This window comes from Aedes albopictus, chromosome 3 (assembly GCF_035046485.1).
Source record: "Aedes albopictus strain Foshan chromosome 3, AalbF5, whole genome shotgun sequence".
In the NCBI taxonomy this organism is placed as follows: Eukaryota; Metazoa; Arthropoda; class Insecta; order Diptera; family Culicidae; genus Aedes; species Aedes albopictus.
In genome coordinates, this window is record NC_085138.1 from 437,595,642 (window position 1) to 437,615,597 (window position 19,956).

Consider the following 19,956-nt stretch of genomic DNA (forward strand, 5'->3'; position numbering starts at 1 on the left):
AAAATGTATCTCAGTCGGCTTCTCGGGCGTTTCAAGGAATTTCATAGGGGTTTCAGGGTAGTTTGAAGTGATTTGGGTGATTTTCAGGCGGTTACAAGCTGGTTTTAGGAAGCACCTCGAGCAGAAGGGCATACCTTACAAATACCATGCGAAGAGCAACATGTGCTCTAATACCTAAAATTGTTATTGCTGCGTTATTCTACGAAATGTTATGAGAACATTACAATAACAGTTGGAGGTGTTTGAGCAGAGTTTGGTATTGATGTAGTATTTGTTGGTTTAGCAGTGAAAATAACCAAAGAACAAGATTTGCTATTACATCATGAAGTCATCGAACAAACGAAACATTCAATAACAAGAAATAATAACTTTGGAATAACAAATAAAGCATTTGAAATTTTAGGTATGCATTCATTATTGAAATAACAAGACTTGTTATTTTCTAGAAGTTATTTATACAAAATTTTGGTATTCATTTTTGTAATTTTACATCTTATTACCACCTAATGAAGGGCATATCAAGGTATGGTAGTATTTAAGATAAATACCTTGATATGTTATTCACTTGTTATTTTCTTCTGCTCGGGACCCCAGGGCCTTAACAAGTTTATAGCGTTTAAGGAGATTTTAATGAACGTTTATGAAGTTTCAGAAGAGATTCAAAAAGTTTCAAAGGGTTTAAAGGACTTGAGGGCTCCAGTGGGTTTCAACGTGGCGTCAGAAGTTTCCAAAGGATTTCGGAGGGCTTCTAACAGTTTCAGATAATTTCAGGGAGGCTTGGGAGGGGCTACAAGGGGTTTTAAGAAGTTTCAAGAAATTTCAGCAAGTCTTAACAAGATTTTCAGAAAGTTTCAAGGAGCATCATGAAGACTTTCTTAAGATTCTTAAGATTGTACAGGTATTTATGTGAGGAATCACTTATACCATTGATACGATGCTTAAGGGGATTCCTGGGTCCATCAAGAACTCTCATAAGATCTCCATGTACTAGGCTCTCTAGCTGACAGGCTAGGACTTTGGCTCCTCTTGTTTTTACTCGATCGTGGCTTTGGCGTTCTTTCGGTTCTTCATCTTCCTCCATGAGCCATCTGTGTGATCAGTGTGTTCTGTGGGTGCGTAACTCAACAACGTAACAAATTATTCCCACCAGTAGCGATGGAGGCGTTCCATTGACCTTCTACGCTGCCACATTCCCGAATAGAACAAATGTTCTACAAAAGTACTTCTGTACAAATTAGATCATATAAGAGTTGTACACGCTATTGTAGAACATGTGTGCTGCTTGGGTTCAGGAACATAAGTGTAGTGACAATAAGTAAAAATACACAAAAAAAACTAAAAAATAAAATTTATAAAAAAGTTTCGGAAGTTCCACAGCACAGTGCTCCAGTTCCCCGACGAAGAACATTTTCAGCGCAACGTCTTCTGGTCGGCGTGTTTTGAGTCGACGTCTGAGTTCCTAATTCGTATGTAAGACTGCCGAACCAATACAGTGAACGTTTCCTGTAAATGTTCTGTAAATGTCTTGTTCCAGAGACTTTCCAAGATATTGCACCGCAGTGATTCCTTCAGGAATTGCTTCTGAGTTTTTTTTTTCTTCTGATAAGAAATGTATACATTAATTCATCCTTTACAAATACCTTCAGAAGCTTCTTCAGATGTTTATCTAGCATACTTTCCGCTTTCATCACGAATTAGCGGCGCTAATTCGTGATGAGGTTGCCTTTGACATTAAGGTACACCGGGGCAAGTTCAAATGGGTGGGGCAAGACGAAACACGAAGTTTTGAAATAGATTTCAATACAATTTGGAAATTTGTCCTTCGCTAAAAAATTGTTTGAATCAAAAACTGCATATGTGTTATGGAGATCAAACTGTTTATCATCAATAGAAAACATCATGTTAACCCGCTGTTTCATCTTGCCCCACCCGTTTCAACTTGCTTCACCCGTTTCAACTTGCCCCGATATACCTTAATTCAGGAGCTCAGGCAGTGTACATAAATTCCGAGATTTCAAAAGGGTTCAAACGAAGACTACTTTATCAAGAAGACATGGAACTCTAATATTTTCTCATACTACCGGCAAACGTCACCAACGGCACCGCCGCCTGTTGAGCTAAGGTGGTACCTTTGTATAAAAGACACTACAGCGTCTTCGGCCAGAGGCCGCATAGACTGAGCGAGCATTACTATCATTAGACAACGGACAACACATATAACACCCAGTGGCCTAGGGAAGAATTTTTCGTTTTGACGAAAAGTTTTCCCCGACTGGAGCGGGAATCGAACCCACACTCCGAGGCTTACGAGACACCCAGGCCCGGATTAAGGATTGTGGGGGCCTGGGGCCCGAGCGGATGTGGAGGCCCCTCGGAGAGATAACCAAAAATATGTTTCCTTATTTTCGAACAGTACTTGAGCAATATGAAAAATAAAGCTAATGTTAGCAACCAAAAAATGTTTTTGTGGGGGGGCCTAAAATGTGGGGGCCCGGGGCCCGGGCCCCCCGGCCCCCCCTTAGATCCGGCCCTGGAGACACCTAAACGACTGACGCCACTAACCGCTCAGCCACGAAGCCCACAAAAATATAAAAGTGAAAGAGTGTATTGGTGCGACTATGAAGATTTACACACACTATCATTAATAGTACCACCTTCATCCGTGGTGGCGCTGCTAACAGTGACTCCCGATTTTCTGCAGTGCTGCAAGTCTTCTTGATAAATTGGTCTTCGGTTCAAGCGTTCAAGCCTAACCGCACTGCACAATGGGTCCAAAGCCGTAAAAACTGTACATGAAAAGATAAGAATACGGTAAGGTACACCGGGGCAAGTTGAAACGGTTGGGGCAAAATGAAACAGCGGGTCAACATGACATTATCCAATGATGGGAAACAACTTGAATGCCATAGCACATAGTTTTTGATTCAAACAATCTTTTGGCGAAAAAAATATATAAAATTACATTGAAATCCATTTTAAAACTTCGCGCTTCATCTTGCCCCATCCGTTTCAACTCGCCCCGGTGTACCTTAATTTTTATCAAAACACTACACGTGCCTCTAGGAAGACTGAGTAAAAATTATAGGAGCCTATGCTGTATGTATATGATACAATAAAGTGAAAACAGTTCTAAAATATAGTGAAAAACTGCTTTATTTTACTCGTTAACCGACTTCCACATCTTATTATTTAAAACACGTATGGTCGCTGTGGCATGCACAAGTTATAGTAAGCCTTCTTGTCCCAAAACTCTACCCCCTTCCATCCGCACCAGCCCTTCGCCAACACGGTTCCAATTTCGTCCGCCCCGGTGTAGTGGGGATCCAAAATTAAAAACTTCAAATCACCGGTATTGCGATCGAAATCCACTCCTAGAATGGTGTGGGCCAGCACTCCACCCCCGATCATGATGGGCGTTCCCTGTGTTTCGAAATGGTATGCCAGTTCCGATCCCTTCATGGCCAGATCCGCACCGGAGCTAACGTGCATTATCTTGGAATCCACCTTGACGAACTCGTTCAGACACATGGAAACTTCCGTCGATCCGATCCACTGGCGTGACCCCACGAAACCCGCAGGTTTATCTCCAACTCTGACCAAATACTTCTGGATTTCGTCGTGCGTTGGGATCCGAACGTCGGCGTAGCCCTGATAGATGAACCACGAGATGAGGGTTTGCAGCGATCGATACGCACAGCCCCAGCCATCGTCGTTGAAGCCGTCCTGCATGTAGTGGTGGTAGCTGTACCTACCCTGGACCAGGGACATTTTCCCATCCGTTACTGCGAATATGGAAAAAGGTTATTGGGAGTCATTTTAAATGTAGAATCTACATTGTAGAACGAATCAATCAACAACTTGCAAATGACGGTAAGTTTGGCAGGAAAAATAGTAGTTAAAATAATATTATAGCCTTACATTGCCGTTTCACGCCAACGTGTGGGTTGAACAGCAGTTTGCTGTTGCCTTCTCGGAATCGGAATTCGTTGGCTTTTCGGAAGTAAGGTCGACTGGTGGGTACTCCAAAATGTTGATGCAGTGATCTACGCTTATCTTGAAGGAATTCATCTGAAAGTGGAACGGTTATTTGTGGCAGTGTTCTAGTTTTTCTAGATGAAGTTCGTCATACCGTCTTCCTTTATGCTATCGCCAACTGGATACACACAGGTCCAAAAGTGTCCAAGTCCATCCGGATACATGTGATAACACTTGGACACAGAAATTTGACTAAACTGTTCAAACTGTTCCAAGAAACTGTGCTCCAGTAAACGTAAAGAGCGGCACATGCTTTCCACTAGCACATCATAGCACAGGACGGCCTTCGTCTCCTTATGCAACATGCTCAACACATCAACCTGAAGCGGTACTTTCATTTTACCACACGCTGGAAAAGAAAAACGTGCCTTTAAAAGCTCTGAACAATACTTGAGAAACTCATAAGTACCATTTTTGCTATCGATCGTAACATTGCACGCTTCCCGGGTCAGGCGTTCATCTTGGGTGTCCTTCGATTTCTTCACCATCATGTTGATGTTCAACACCTGATACTCTGTAGGAGTGATGCTCAACGGAGTCTTTTTCTTACCACCTTTGGACCCGAATCCATCGTCTTCCGTTTTGGTCGTCATCACAATCAATGATTCCATCGTATCTTCCGCATTCAACCCCACAACCTGACATCCAGTTGATCCCCCGTTTAATATAACCCCCGTCCCGGCCACGCTGAAAGCCACATTCCCCGAAGCCAATCGTTTTCGCAACCTGAACGAATTCTCAGCGATGGACTTTTCATTCAGCTCACAGAACAAATCCATACTACACTGCAGTCGCAGAAATAGATAGTCCCGGAACAGATCCGTCTCGCTAATCACTTCGTAGCTGATATCCTCCAACTGGCCATGCTTAAAAAACGACGCCTTCACGTCCCCATCGGCGTCGCAGTTAATCAGCACCGGATTGTCCGTAATGTCCACATCCTGCAGGATTTCGTTTAGATGTGCCTCGGCATCCGTACACGGGCCGAACTTGATTAGCCCACAAAGGTCCACCTCGGTGGGGAAGTTATTCTGAGCCTTTCGATAGTTCATGGTCTTCGTTTGCCCGTCGCTGTCGTCGTTTTTGTTGTCCTCCAGAATGAATCCCAGCACGGTCAGAGTGCCTTGGGTCATTATGCCGAACAGTTCTCCGCTGCATTGGGACGTCACCTTGGCGATGCGCTAGAAGAAATATGAAGCATATGAAGCATAAGATGACCACACATTGTAGTTACTGATCTACTTGACCAGATCAATAGCAATTTTAAGGGCTCAGCGTTTGTAAAGTCAATAATGACGCAAGGCACGTCTTTGGTAGATGTAAGATAAACAACCATTCCTAGTAGAAACCGAGGAACTCTCTGCATATCCGCAATTGTCTCGAGAAATAGTATCTATTAAATGCTAGAGTAGAGCAATGTGTAGATCTAGAAGACGATTAAACACTTTTTTTTATTCACTCAACCAAATGAACTGCTGAAACGACACCTGCAAACTTTATTTTGCAGGATAATCACAACTGGTAACTGATAGGAGGGCAGGTGCCAAGCGCGAGAAGGGTGACGCGCTCGTCGACAAGATTGAAAAGCATTCAGAAGATTTGAAGGCGATAAGGGGCGACGCCAAGCTCGTGGATCTGGGAGCCGACATACGCAGTTTTCAACGTACAATACAGGTAAAATAATCCTCAAGTACCAATGCAACAAAGAGCGCAAGGACGCCGCCTACAACAGTCTGGCGGAATAGGTCTTTGGCGAGGGTGTCGAGCGGAGGCGGTTCTGAAGGTGAAAACCCTAGACGAGATCACTGACGCGGAACAGCGCACCGTGGCAACAGTGCGAGGTGCCGATGGCTACCGCAACCGTTCTACTACGGAAAGACCCGGCAGGTGTGTACAGATAGCCTTGGTATAGCTACCTGTGGCAGTACTAACAAGTCCATTAAAATAGGGAAGCTCAAATTGGGCTGGTCCGGTATGCCACCTGACCATACACGAGCCACCGGAGTCTTACCTAAGGTGTTTGGCACCAAGATACAAGTCATGGGACTGTGTTTAAAGACTCCAGCAAGCTCTTTAGATGATATGGATGTGAACGCCATAAAGCCATAAGGGAGGCTTAAGAAAACCGGCCTTCAGAAGAGTCACAGCTGACAAGACACAGTGCAGGTAAAGCAGCTGAACCTGAACCACTTAACCACTGCAGGGCTTAACTCGTGAATTACTGAAATCTCCCAGGAACTCTTTTTAAGATTTCTTCAGTTATTCCTCCTTGTATTCTTTAAGGATTTCTTCCCGGAAATAATAAGATATTGTTACTGTTTAGGGATTCCCATACCAATTCCTCTTGAAATTGCCCCAGAAACACTTCTAAGGATTCATCCAAAAATTCCATCTGCGATTTCATCAGGAATTATTCCTGGTATTCTTCTACGAATTCCTTAAAAAAATATCCACGATGTTTTTTCAGGAATTCCTCTGGGAATTTTTCCAGGGCTTCCTCTGGGAATTCCTGCAGGGAGTTCTCTAAACATTCTTCCAGAAATTCCACCAGGAATTCCTCTAGAGGTTCTCCAGAAGTTCCTTTGGAGATTCCTTCAGGGATTCCTACAGGCATTCTTCTAGAAATTCCTACATTTTTTCAGAGATTCCTCCAAGAAATCCTACAAAGTTTCCTCGATGAATTCCTTCATGAATTCCTCCATGCATTCCTCCAGAGATACCTACAGAAATTGCTCCCGGGATTATTAATAGAATTCCATCTGGAATTCCTACAGAAATTTATCCAGGATTTTTTTAAGGGATTTCTTCAAGGATTTTTTCCAGAGGCTCGTACAAGAACTCCTCTAAAGATTTCTCCAGGAATTACTTCAGCGAATCATCCAAGAATTCCATCAGGAATTCTCCTAGGCTTTCTTCCGAGAAATTTTCCAGGCATTCTTTCAGAGATTCCTCATTGGATTCTTGCAGAAATTTCTCTATGATTTTTTCAGCGATTCCTCCAGGAAAACCACCAGATGTTCCTCCAGGAATTGCTTCAGGGACTCCTGGATTTTCTTCAGGAATTCTTTTTGGGATTCCTCCAGAAATTCATGCAGCCATACCTCCAGGAATTAATCAAGGAATTCCCCAATAAATTATGCCACCAGTTCATCCAGGAATTTCTCCAGAAAATCCTTCATTGATTCCTTCAGAACATCTTCCAGGATTTTCTCTAGAAATAGCTTTTGGAATTTTTCCAGGAATTTCACCAAGAATTTTTCTAGATCTTCCTCAACTAATTTCTGCAGGGATTCTTCCAGGAATTCCGCTAGAAATACCTCCAGAAACTTCTTTAGGGATTTTTCTATGGATTTCTCCACGAATTTCTACAATGATTCCCCAGGGATTCCTTCAGAAATTCCTTTGAGGATTTCTTCAGGAATACCTCCAGAAATTTCTTCCAGGAATTTCTCAGGAGATTTTTTTAGAAATTTCTCCCAGGGTTCCTCTAGAGATTCCCCCAGAAATTTATTCATTATTTGTTATAAGAATTCCTCCAGGAGTTCCTTCAATTCCCAAGGCATTTTTCCAAGATTTCATTCAGGAGTTTCTCCAGAAACTCCTCCGGGAAATTCTCGAAGAATTATCACAAGATTTTCTTCAGGAATTGCTCCAGGAAGTTCTCTAGGAATTTATTCGGGAATTGCTCCTGGGCATCCTTCAAATATTATGGCCGCATTTTCTCTAGGATTTTCTTCAGAAAATTTTCTGGGGATGTTTTGCAGGAATTCTTCCAGGAAATTCTCCAAGAATATCCTCAGGAATTTCTCAGGGTTTCCCCCTGGCATTTCTTCAGGAATTTCTCCTGAGATTATTAATTAATTGCTTAAGGTATTCCTCCAGAGATTTCTTCACGAATTTTTTCAGGGATTTTCTCAGGGATTCCTCCAGGAAATCCTCTAGCGATTTCATCAGAAAATATTTCAGGGAATTCTCCAGAAATACCTTCAGGATTTTTTAGGAAATTCCCCTAGAAATTCATCCAGTAATTATTTCAGAAATTCCTCTAGAGATTTTACCAGGAATTACCTCATGGATTCCTTCAGCAATTTCCACAAGAATACCTCTAGGAATTCCTCCAGGATTTTATCAAGGAATTTCTCCAGAAACTCCTCCAGTAATTACCCCAGGATTTTTATTCAGGTATTCCTTCAAATATTTCTCCATGAATTGCTCCTAGACATCCTTCAGAAATTGTGTCAGCAATTCCTCTAGGGATTCCTCCAGGTATTTCTTCAGGAATTTCTCCTGAGATCTCATCAGGAATAGCTTCAGAGATTCCTCCAGAAATTTCTCCAGAGATTTTCCCAAGGATTCCTCCAGGAAATCCTTCGAAGATTCTTCCAGGAAATCCTCCAGAAGTTCTTCCAAGGATTCTTCCAGGAAATCCTCTAGGAATACCTTCAGAAATTATTCCAGGAAATTTGTCAGGAATACCTTCAGGTATCTTTCAGGGATTTCTCCAGGAATTTCTCCAGAGATTCCTCCAGGGATTTCTCCAATAATTTCTTCAAAGATTCCCCCAGGGATTTTTTCAGGAATTCCTTCGAGGATTTCTCAAGGGATTTTTTTTTTTAATAGAAAAATAATAGACGTAGCAGTCTTCCAGAACTCTCCTGGAGATTTCTCTAAAAATTTATCCAGATTTCCTCTAGAGATTCCTCAAGAAATTCCCACAGGAATACCTCTAAAAGTTCCTCCAGGCATTCCTTCAGGATTTTATCCAGGAATTCCTCCACGAACTTCTCCAGCAATTCCTCCAGGTAATACCTCTGGAATTTCTACAGGATTTCCTCCAGGAATTGCTTCTGGACATCCTTCAGAAATTATATCAGCGATTCCTTCTGGAATTTCTCCAGGAAATTCCATACGGATTTTTTCAGAGATACTTCCAGGAAATTCTCCACGAATACTTTCAGGATTTTTTCAGGGATTCCTCCAGGACTTCCATCAAATCCTTCCTCCAGAAATTCCTCCAAGGGTTCTTCCAGGAAATCCTCTGGGATTTTTTTCAGAAATTTCTCCAGCATTCATCCAAGAAATTTCTCCAGGTATTTGTTCAGAAGTTTCTCCAGGCACTCCTCCAGGATTCTCGCTAGAGATTTTCCAAGTAATTGCTTCAAGGATTCATCCAGGAATCCCTTCTGGGATTTCTCCAAGAATTTCCCCAAGGAAACCTCCAGAAATTTATGTAGGATTTCTTCTAGGATTTCCTAATGAGATCTCTTCAGAAATTTCTCTAAGTAGGTATTCCTCCCATAATTTATACAGGAATTCTTTCAGAGATTTCTTTGTTAAGTTTGCCGGGAACTCCTCCGGGGATTCAACAGAGCTTCCACCAGGCATTCCTGTAGGAATTGCAACAGGAATTCATCCAGGGTTTTCTTCGGGGATTTATCCAGGAAAACTTCCAGGGATTCCTCCAGGAAATCCTCATGTGATTTCTTCAGAAATTTTTCTCAGGTTCTCTTCAAAAAGTCATTAAGGAGTTCTTTCGGAAATTTCAGAAATCCTTCAAGCATCTTTTCAGGGATTTACCCAAGAACTTTTTCAGGATTCCGTACTGGTTTTTTTTTTTTTGAAGTATTTCAAGAATTTGTGGAGGAATTCCTCCAGTGAATGATATTAGACGATAATTCAAAAGGGATGCATACAGGAACTAGGAAGTTCTAGGTAAGTCTTCAAAAAAGTTTGTTAGTTTTTAAAGATTTTAGCAATAATTTCTTTTGAATATTTTGTAGACTTTAATAATTTAAAAATCAGTGCAAAATAATGCACGAGTGAATAAAAATTCTTAATCTTCCAGAAATTGGTCACTGCAACCAGCATCACGTTGGTTTGTGTAGATCAGGTGAGCTTTTTTTTAACGTATGTATTGAACAAAATATTACAGCGTGAGAGCTAAAGGATTAAATACTGCTTTAAGGGGCTGTCCATAAACCACGTGGTCATTAGGGGGGGGGGGGGGGGGGTTTCAGCCAATGACCATTTTGTATGGACAAATGACCACGCGGGGGGGGGGGGGGTTGAAAAGTCCCAAAAAAATGACCACGTGGTTTATGGATAGCCCCTAAGAGTATAATGTTAATATACTCAATTTCACCGTGCTGCATTTAGTTATAAAGGCCAGTAGGCACAAATTTGCTAAGGGTGCTTGCCCCCCCCCCTTACCGAAAAGCTGGCTACGCCCTTGGTGAAACAGATTCGCCTGATCAGCGTACGTATGACGGTAACAAAAAACCTTATTTATTGTGTTGTTCTGTGCTAGATAGCTGCACCGTGACAACAACATATGTAATTAGATTTTAAAAGAATACTACACTAGTGCAAACAATGCACGGAAAACTAAAAAGAAGAAAAAGAAGAAACGATCAGTGGACAACAGGGTGGTAGGATCTTGCCAATTGAAGGCCAGTGTCTGTGCGATGTACCAGTTTCATCTCTGGTCGATTCTAATGGACAATCTCTGCTACAATATATCTTCTTATCCGGTGTATAGAGACGAACCAGCCAAGGGCTGAAAGTCTCTTTAATAAAGACAAATCAATCAATCAAATTATCCGGTGTATCTGCGGACGCTAGAGTCGACATTCCCCGATTTTTTTTAGCGGGGATCTTGACTTGTGCAACAAAGTGACCATGAACGGTATGGAATACCTCACGACCGCACAGCCCCTCAGTTAAACGACCAGGCAGAGTATTTCATTGACACCAAAGAAATTCACCATCGGAGGCTACGTTTGGACGCAAAAATGCAGACCTTTCTTTAGCTACTGCGCTCCACTTCAACAGTTTATGATGTACGCAATGACCCCCTGCGCAAATCATTCAATACAGCAATATTTTATACGCAAAGGTGTGTACGAGAAACACTTGATCATGAATGACCGGCATTGGTCTCGAAAGAGTGGGTGATGTACAACGTATGTACTGATACTCGCCAAATGATACATCCGTCTCTGTGCTGATCGAGTCATCGGAGATGGGGCCAGTTATACAGCAGCCTTCGTCTTCCAGACCGAAATGAGATTCCTCATCAAGCTCAAATGATGTGGCGGTTCCGAAGATAACTGAGTCGTCCTTCTCAAAGTCAATTTCTGCAACATCAACAGGGCAAATCTGCTACTGAATCCAAGCATACAGTAGTTCTACTACGGCGATCCTCTCGTCCGACAAAACAGCCACGGGTGGTTCAACTCCTATCTGCTTTACTGAGAGGGGTGTTGTTGTAGTCAAAGAACCGGATTGGCAAAACTCACGGTTGCACAACTATTCCCACAGGGCTCACCGATGTCAGAAATAGGCACCGGTTCATTCTCACACTCTTAGATCAGCTCGGTATTTTTTTTTTTCGTCTGTTTACTAAGTTTTCAATAGCAGATTTAGCTCGCTTGTTTCTTCACCTGAAATTCTGTATACGAGTCAGCGAAAAGATCGAAAAATAACTGAATTCGGTGAAAAAAGTACTAAGCTGGAAAAATCGAACATTTTAACTCCCAAATGGTATTATTATTATTATTCACAAATTACTCTAAATTTAGAAAGAGAAATAAGCTACCTTGAATGATTAAGATTTGAAATCGTTCTCACAAGGGCGCGAAACCTTCTTATCTTTTCAAATACCATTACAAAACATCAAAAAATATAAATGTAACTATTCTAGAGGCTCAAGCGGAAATCATCCATAACTTCTAAATGGTACATATGAATGTCTTATTATTTTAATTAACTTCATTCTTACAATCTAATTATAATTTCACTTTATCTTTTGATATATTGTAAGAATTTCTTTCGTTTTTTTATACTGTGTTCAAATAAATAATAATTTGCATAAAACTTAAGCGTCCATTTGCAGAATTTCCTACGTGATTCATTGAAAATTTAACCTTGTCTAACGATTAAAATTATCAAAATTAAATACACTGAAGCCACAAGTTAATTATAATAGTACAGTTTTTAATTATAATAGCTATAATTTCACAGATTTTTACCTACAAAACATGAAAAATAAAACTGCAATCATAAACTTTGAAAATATAAGCCAAAGTGCAAACCTTAAGAGATAGAAAAAAATTGTAATTATGTTTTCACTTCCACACTCCCATTTTCCCCTCAAAAAACTAGAATTTCCACTTACCTTCAGCACAAAGTCCGAAATCTTCAACTTCGGTGTCATCCTGGTCAACTGCAAATCCCGCAAAACGATTGGAAAATCTTCACAAATTCGATGCCCAGCTCATTCGAAACGATCGCCAAAATGAAAACAATCTACGCTTGGTACTACGTGTCAACAAAATACGCCTGTCGATTCGCAAATGCGCTTCTGACCGGACTGACAGCTGCACGTACCTACCCGCACGCAGCTGCCAGCAACAAAACATCCATCGAAAATGCACAGAGCCAGGCAAGGCAGCAGTGCGCAGTATAGGGCACTGCATGGAATCCTCTCCATCTCTTTCACTCTTACAGAAATCTTGTAAACAACAAGGCCAAGAAACGTCAAAATCCCATACAAATTCAAAACAGTGAGGTGCCCTATAGGTATCGAAACAGGCAAAACAAAACTCGGACAGGGTGACTCACAAGTCACAAGAAACGAATTGATTTTTATGGCAACGAAGTGAGACAAAGGGAGTCACTGAAAACGTGTAGAGATCTCCCAAATAACCACTAGGTACTATTATTCGCCTTGCGTGCAGAGTTGCGCAATATCAGTCTTGTCAAGTGACTACTGATATTACAACCATCGTCACTATCACTCCAGGCCTTTCAATATCAAAACGACAATGACAGGTAACGACCTGATATGAGCCATTTTACGAAGTGACAACAATGATGATGATATTGATTTTCACGTGTTATTGGACGCTACCTCCTGTCAAAATTCATCCATAAAAACGGCTCGTGAAATGGACTATTGACCCGCACTGAAGATCACAATCATGGCAACTGTTGTGATATTTTTGTGGTTTTCACCAAAACTCAAACTTTTTTGTGACCAACATGCCAAACTTGTTATTTTGTACCACATACTAAAATTTCATTTGGATTTTTAAACGAATTTTAAAGATGGCCTATCAGTGATTTCCTCACACCATCACAGGCCAATCTAGTTCTGATGGAACAAGGAAAGTGGCGGTGACTCAATAGAGCGCACGCTGACTTAGATCGCAGTCGGCCTATAGGTAAATCCAACGGAAGGTAACGATCCCTCCGCATCTGGTGGCGGGAATGAGAACCCTATGAAAAGCGTGGCTCCGCCAAAATTTAAGGACAAACGTATTGACATCCCGCTTCAACAGTGCATCAAAATTTCAAACGCACAAATCTCAAGAAGCAAGCTTTACACAACAAAACATTTTATTATTCTGTTTTTGCTCACTTGTAATAAGCTTAAAATAAGAAGATCAGATGCGCTGGTTTTGTTTCCGAAGAGATTCACTGTGCCCTCGAAATCGTGAGTAGGTGCCAAAGTCGGCCATTGTGGCGGCCATTTTGGGATTCTAACAAGTCTGTCCTTAACATGGCGCAGCATAGGCAAAGTGCACTTTTTTCACTTTTTCGTATCGAATTCCGCATCGTAGAGAAACGAACGAGCACTTTTTGGAAAGAAAATTTGATTCTCTTTCAGATGCGCTTAGATCCGGTAGGTACTTACGAACAATTTATGTGAGTAAATTGAGCAGCTCTTGCTATGCCTCCGGCGGACAATCTTCCGGATTTTTTGTTAGCTGACCAATCCGATGTCTGTCGGCGTGGGCACCGAGAATGATGATATTAGAAGTTATTGCCAATGGAAAATAGCAACTATCGGTGCAAAATATGAGTAAATTTTGAAGACAAAAAAGTTGATTTTTTATGCAAACAAACGATCTTCTCCTTATCTCACTCAGCGCCTCTACAATGGGGGACCATTCGGATTCACCTATTAAAATCAGCGATTTACTTACCATTGACAGTGACAGGGTGCGTATTGTTAATATCTTCAACAGAGCATTGCATTGTGGTAACTGGTATTCAGCAGCGAATAGAGAACCCAGTCCAGTTCCAAAACTTTATAAGGACTTTAACAGTCGTTGAAATTGACAACACAAGCGGCAACATCCTGGTGGCGCTGCCATCGCGCATTTCCCAAGCTGCTGTCAGAGGTGATTACAAAACTTATCTAGAGAGATTTGTTCCTAAATTAGATGTCTGTTTTCTGTTGTGTGATGTATTAAAAAACTTAAAGCTCGGGCAAACAGACGTAACATCTAGAGCAATTTTAATGAAAATCCACCGTCCAGTCTACCATCACCTGGTGGACAAATTTCACGAAACACTGCGTTGTGCAACAAAAATCAACAGAAAACGCTAATGTAAAACATGCAAAGAAAAACTATGCGCGTGTCTCTGGTTGTAAACATCAATACTATAAAGATTTAAAATGATAGTTAAAAGCGTAGTCGATGGATTTTGATTCCCCTTGTTACGTCTGTTTGTCTGTGCTTGAAGCATTGAATCAATAACTTTTTGGGCAATTCATGATTTATTAAAACTTGTCAAGTTACAGGTATTGATGCGAATACAGTTCTCCTGAGCATTCATGGTAATCGCAAACTGGCAACACTTCCAACTTCTTCGGAAAAATTGCTCACTGTGTCGTTCACCGCCAAATATTGTACATTGTCTGCCATATCAAGCGTATCGTCAGAGCGATTTGATCTCCATTTCCTTACGATGCTTGATATGTAGAATCTAGATGTTTCATTGAAAAACATAACAACCACAACAATGCTAGTAATTAGCGAAAATGTTCCCAACACCAGCATAACCGTACATGAATTCGAACCTTTATTTAAAGGTTCCACCTTAAAATCGAACAGCTCTTTCTGATCATAAGTCGCAGTCGACACCCCAAACACACAATAATCCGTATAATCAGGACAACAAGAGTTATCATCATCACAAGCATCATTGCAGCCACAATGGATCACGTTTCCTTCAACATCGGTAACATCTGTTGCGTTTTGGCCACATCGATTTTCGCACGATTCTGCTCGAAATGTTTCAACATACATCTCGGTCATACCATTACTGCTGCAACTACCGTTTCTGATCAGCTCTACGTCATCTATTGCGATATCACTGTTGTCACGCATTCCCACGGATGCCTGTATCACAATCTGGAAACTCTCGCTCTGTTGTTCTAGATCCAAGCAACCCTCGATCCACGCGCTGCCTTGGTTACCGCTCACAGTGAACTGTGCTGGTTGTTTTAGTAACTCTCTCAAATTCGAACTCAGCGGCTTCACGTAAACAGTGAGCGCGCCTACGTCACCAAACATGTGATAAAAGAAACGAAAACATGCATTGGTGCTGTAGTTACTGCTGTAGATGGGCGAGATAAGAAGCGCAGTTTCATTCATGTTTTTCAGTGACGAATCTACCAGCATGAAATGGCCGTTCAACGGCTTTCCAGTTGTGTGATCGTGTATTGGACCGGTCTTCAGTGCACGTTGCAATGCCACCCCGGAACTTCTCTCCCAGTCGAGTCTATGGATAGCATCGTTTTCCCATCCGCACAAATCGTGAACCTCAAAGTCACATGATACTGCGACTGTCCAATTGGTTCGACGACAACTTCCCAGCGTACGATCCCACGAAGTTCCGTTACAATAGTTGAACATGGGACCAGCCAACTTGTATCCGCTGTCGCAAAACAGTGTTGCCGCTGCTTTCTTGTGGTTGTAGAAGATGTAGCCATTGTCTACCGTTGCCAGATCAGAGCAACCCGGTTCTGAAACCAAGTACAACCGCTTACTACGATGTTTTGTTAAGGGCAACGCTCACTAAGAATACTTACTGACACAGACCGGCACTTGAGCGTTCCAGCGTCCACTCCTACACGAAAGAAGCGGTAATCCAACCAAGGTGAAATCTTCATTGCATGTGAACCGTAGATACTTTCCGCGAAGACGCATCTGTACGGATCCGTTCGGAATATCCGGTTTCGGGCAGATGCTACTGTAAACGTTTCGCAGCAGAGGATTGTAAGGAAAAGAATAATCTGGAACACGCACAAATTTGTAAAAAACAACATTCTTTCTAAAATTGCGACGAGACTTTTACCACTAACCGAAAGCGGAAATCTCCACGACCATCGTCAAAACCACGAAGATCAACGTTCTTGATAAGCGGTTGATGTACATTATTCTACCGTTCAACTGGGGGTGCGCCTGAGAACTGAATTCAGATAACCCTCCCAACCAATCTAAAGGCCTCGAAGAAATTCTGAATGCAATGCACACACTTACACATCGTTTTTTATCATAAGCATTTATTCAAAATAAGTTACACTTGTGTCTTACGCTATCACTATTTCTTCCCCTTCTTGCTGACTTTCTGTTTTGCGTCACCGTTTCCGTTGCCGCCACCTTCCTCACCTTCGCCCGCTTCCCCCGTTTCATCGTCCGGAAGGCTAAAATCTAGATGTTCATCAGCCGCCAAGAAGCGTACATCTTCGAAGCCCTCGTTGCTTCCGAAGTTATTCTTCTTCGATTTCTGCTTCAAGCGGTTCAGCACGTTGGCACCCGAATTGCGCCGAATGTGCAACACTACCAACAGTATGACGCAGCCGAACGAAACGACGCCAATTCCGGAGAATAGGAACACGCGCGCCAAATTCGGTTTGGAGTCTCCCAATTCCAGCATCGACAGCTCGTCGTTTGAGGCATCACCGAAGCGAGGAAACATCTTCATGACGATTTCTTCAGTAGTTGTAGAGGGCGGTAGTGTGGTCGAAGTAGTCGTTGGTCTCCGTGTGCGAACCATGGGAACGATGAACGGCTTGTTCGTAGTAGTCCTTGGTCTGAGATTATAGATTTTGGTGGTTGTTGTAGTAGACGGCGAGACCTTTGCTGTAGTCTTGGTAGATGTTGATAGAATCGCTTGCTCCGTCGAAGTTGTGGTGCTTCGCTGAGTAGTAGTTGACGTGGTAGATGGTTTCGTTGGAGTTGTTGTAGGTTTCGTAGAAGTGGTAGTAGATTTTGTTGTACTGGGAGAAGTGGATGTAGTTATGTTGGGCGTTGTTGATGTTGTTGTTGAGCGCGTCGTCTCCGTTGTTGATGTAGGTATTTTAGTGCTCGTAGTAGCGCTAAATGCTGTCTCGTTGAACACGCAACGTTCTGCATAGTCCGGGCAGCAGGTTTTGCTATCAACACAGCCTTCGAAGCAATCACACTGCACAAAATTCACACTTGTATCAGGAATTGTTACTACGGACGAAACATTCACACCACAACGGTTTTCACACGATCCAAGCTTGAATATATTGTCATCACTTGATACATCCGGAGGAATCACTTCAGGAGTGATGACCTCGTCATCTTCACTGTCACTCTTTGGGCGGCAGTCTTCACCATTTAACAAGCTCACGTCATCAATAGCTATGTCACTCTTGGCCTTCAAGCCTAATGAAGCTTCTATAACTATCTGGAATTCCTCTGAAAGTGGCTTTAAATCAAAGTAGCCCTCGTTCCACACGTTACGTTGGTTACCCTTCAAGGAGAAAATGGCGTCCTTTACACTGAAACTATCCAGTTGTTGCGAGGCGGGTCTCACGTACACGGAAAGCGTTCCAACGCCATCTCCGTACATGTGGTAAAAGAAAGAAAAACATGCACTCTGGCTGTAATTTGCAGGGTACATCGGGGACAGCAAACGCGCCGTTTCGTTGGTAAACTGTTCCACAGAATCAACCATCATGAAATGACCTGCAGAAGATAAATTTACACACTGAAACACATGTTTTCATACAATTTATACTACAATACTACTAACCGGCCAACGAAGTCCCAGTCGTGTGATCGAACTTCGGCCCGGTCTTCAACGCTTTTGGATGCACAATGCCATCACTCCTCTTCCAATCGAAGTCGTGAGTGGCCTCATTCATCCAACCGCACAAATCCGGCGCCTCAAAGTCGCAACTGGTTTCCGCTCCAATTCCGGTCTCACGGCAGTTTCCCAACGGTCGATCCCAGTGAGTACCGTTGCAATAAGCCTTAGAAGGGCCCGCCACTTGAAAGCCACTGCTACAGAACAACATTGCTGCCGCTTGTCCGTACTCATAGGAAATCTGACCGTTATCTACGAGCGTCAAATCTGGACATCCTGACCCTGGAACGATAGTCTCCGATGAATAAAAAATCCCGCTCGATTACTCACTTCCTGTGTTCACACTTACTGATACAGATCGGAATGGGAGTATCCCAACGGCCCTTTTCGCACATGGAGTACATATTCCCCACCAGAGTGAACCCACTGGCACACGTGAACCGAATCATCTTGTTCCTTTGGCGAGGTTTGGCCACTCCATTACGGAAGTATGGCGTCGGACATTCGGGACCGCTCTTCAGTTGAGGTTGCTTCATCGGCCAGCCACCCGTTCTTAACGGAGTCACTACGAGGAAAAATGGTCACGTTAATCGATCAACAAGTCGAACAGATTCCAACTTACGCCGATACTGGACTTGGCCGGTCACGTAGGAAACTTCCAGCGCCAGCCATAGCGCCACCACCGCCAAGATCGAAACCTCTGATAAGTGAGAGAACATTTGAACAATAAGTTGACTGATCAACACGAAAATCGGAAGGAAACTGAACCCGAGATTGAACGGGAAACATTAATGAGCAGAGGGTAGAAACAAGCAAGTATGGGGTTTATCGTGCTTCTGTCTGTCCTTCCGAAAGAAACAGGGAAGTAGAGGGAAGGAACTGATAAGACGACTCTCACAGCCGGAGCGAAAGCTAGTGTTGAGAGATATGCTGAACTGGAGAAAATATGCGAATTTTTTTTCACTCAAATCAGTTATTCTAAGGAACAAGAGATAAATTTAGTTATGTTTTGACGAGATCCGATGCATGTGGTGCTATTGATAAGACGATGTTTTTAAGAATAACAAACGAGGGCTAAGGATGTGAGTAATTTGGGGATTCCTTCGAGATGACCTATCCGCCAGGATAGCGTACCGCGAACTCACACTCTTATAGTAGAGTGTCTTACGTACAATTTGCTACAGCAGCATAGCACAGATTCGAGCTATAGCTCCATTTGTACAAATATTTGTATGGTAACATAGGTGATTTCGACCATTTTTTTTTATTTATTTATTGATTTATTTTTGATTGATTATAAGCGGACTAAAATGTAATTCCATATTAGCAACTTCTACACGTCGTTATACAGGTCGGACTCGATTATCCGGGTGACTCCAAAATTATTTCACCCCGGATAATCGAATCACCCGGATAATCGAGTCATGCTTCTTTTCTTTTATTTTTGATGTTCTTCAATCAAAAACTGTTCGTTAAACATAGAAGCTTTCATACATACATATCGTTGTAGTGCCTAAACCCAACGTCTAGTATTATTACAACCATGTTTTTTGAAAATAAAATTTTAGCTGAAAAATGTGAAAAAATAAAAACAATTTTTAAATAGACAAAATCCTACTTACAGGTGTTGTATTTGATGTTTATCACATTTGTTGACATATTGTAATCTAAAAATTTGTAAACAAAGCAAAAACAAACGAGCCCCGGATAATCGGGCCCCCGGTTAATTGAACCCCCGGATAATCGAGTCCGACCTGTAATCATAAAATATACCTCATCTAGTTCATAGATGTCTAGAGATTAGTCTTGACTTTTCAGTTTTTAGAAGTTATATTTTGAGGGTTTTTCAATGTATTTATTACTTAGCCGAAACCGTTGGTACTAAACAATCGATTGCAACTAGGAGTATCTGTAAATCTTCTGTGTTCACATTCTTATGCAACCTTGATTGTGATATGATGTAGCCGTTCGGGTCATGAATCAGATTCAAAAGTTTAGGTTTTAGAT

General features: G+C 42.0%; 3 protein-coding genes across 3 annotated transcripts; all 3 read right to left on the reverse strand.

Moving 5' to 3' along the window:
* Nucleotides 1-3,135: 3,135 nt before the first annotated feature.
* Nucleotides 3,136-12,477, reverse strand: LOC115268035 (probable Ufm1-specific protease 2). The gene is made up of 5 exons (XM_029875941.2): nt 12,212-12,477; nt 4,445-5,216; nt 4,130-4,384; nt 3,919-4,068; nt 3,136-3,782 (listed from the first exon to the last, which is right to left on the reverse strand). The coding sequence occupies exons 1-5, from the start codon at nt 12,248-12,250 to the stop codon at nt 3,190-3,192; spliced, it is 1,809 nt and encodes a 602-aa protein (XP_029731801.1). The 5' UTR covers nt 12,251-12,477; the 3' UTR covers nt 3,136-3,189.
* A 2,141-nt stretch (nt 12,478-14,618) lies between these two features.
* LOC109426005 (MAM and LDL-receptor class A domain-containing protein 2-like) lies at nt 14,619-16,351 on the reverse strand. The gene is made up of 3 exons (XM_019701431.3): nt 16,193-16,351; nt 15,920-16,123; nt 14,619-15,853 (listed from the first exon to the last, which is right to left on the reverse strand). Exons 1-3 carry the CDS (start codon nt 16,263-16,265, stop codon nt 14,658-14,660), a joined length of 1,473 nt encoding a protein of 490 aa, XP_019556976.2. The 5' UTR covers nt 16,266-16,351; the 3' UTR covers nt 14,619-14,657.
* Nucleotides 16,352-16,392: 41 nt separating this feature from the next.
* LOC109426006 (MAM and LDL-receptor class A domain-containing protein 1-like) lies at nt 16,393-18,857 on the reverse strand. The gene is made up of 4 exons (XM_029875942.2): nt 18,572-18,857; nt 18,299-18,514; nt 17,896-18,231; nt 16,393-17,828 (listed from the first exon to the last, which is right to left on the reverse strand). The coding sequence occupies exons 1-4, from the start codon at nt 18,666-18,668 to the stop codon at nt 16,432-16,434; spliced, it is 2,046 nt and encodes a 681-aa protein (XP_029731802.1). The 5' UTR covers nt 18,669-18,857; the 3' UTR covers nt 16,393-16,431.
* Nucleotides 18,858-19,956: the final 1,099 nt, after the last annotated feature.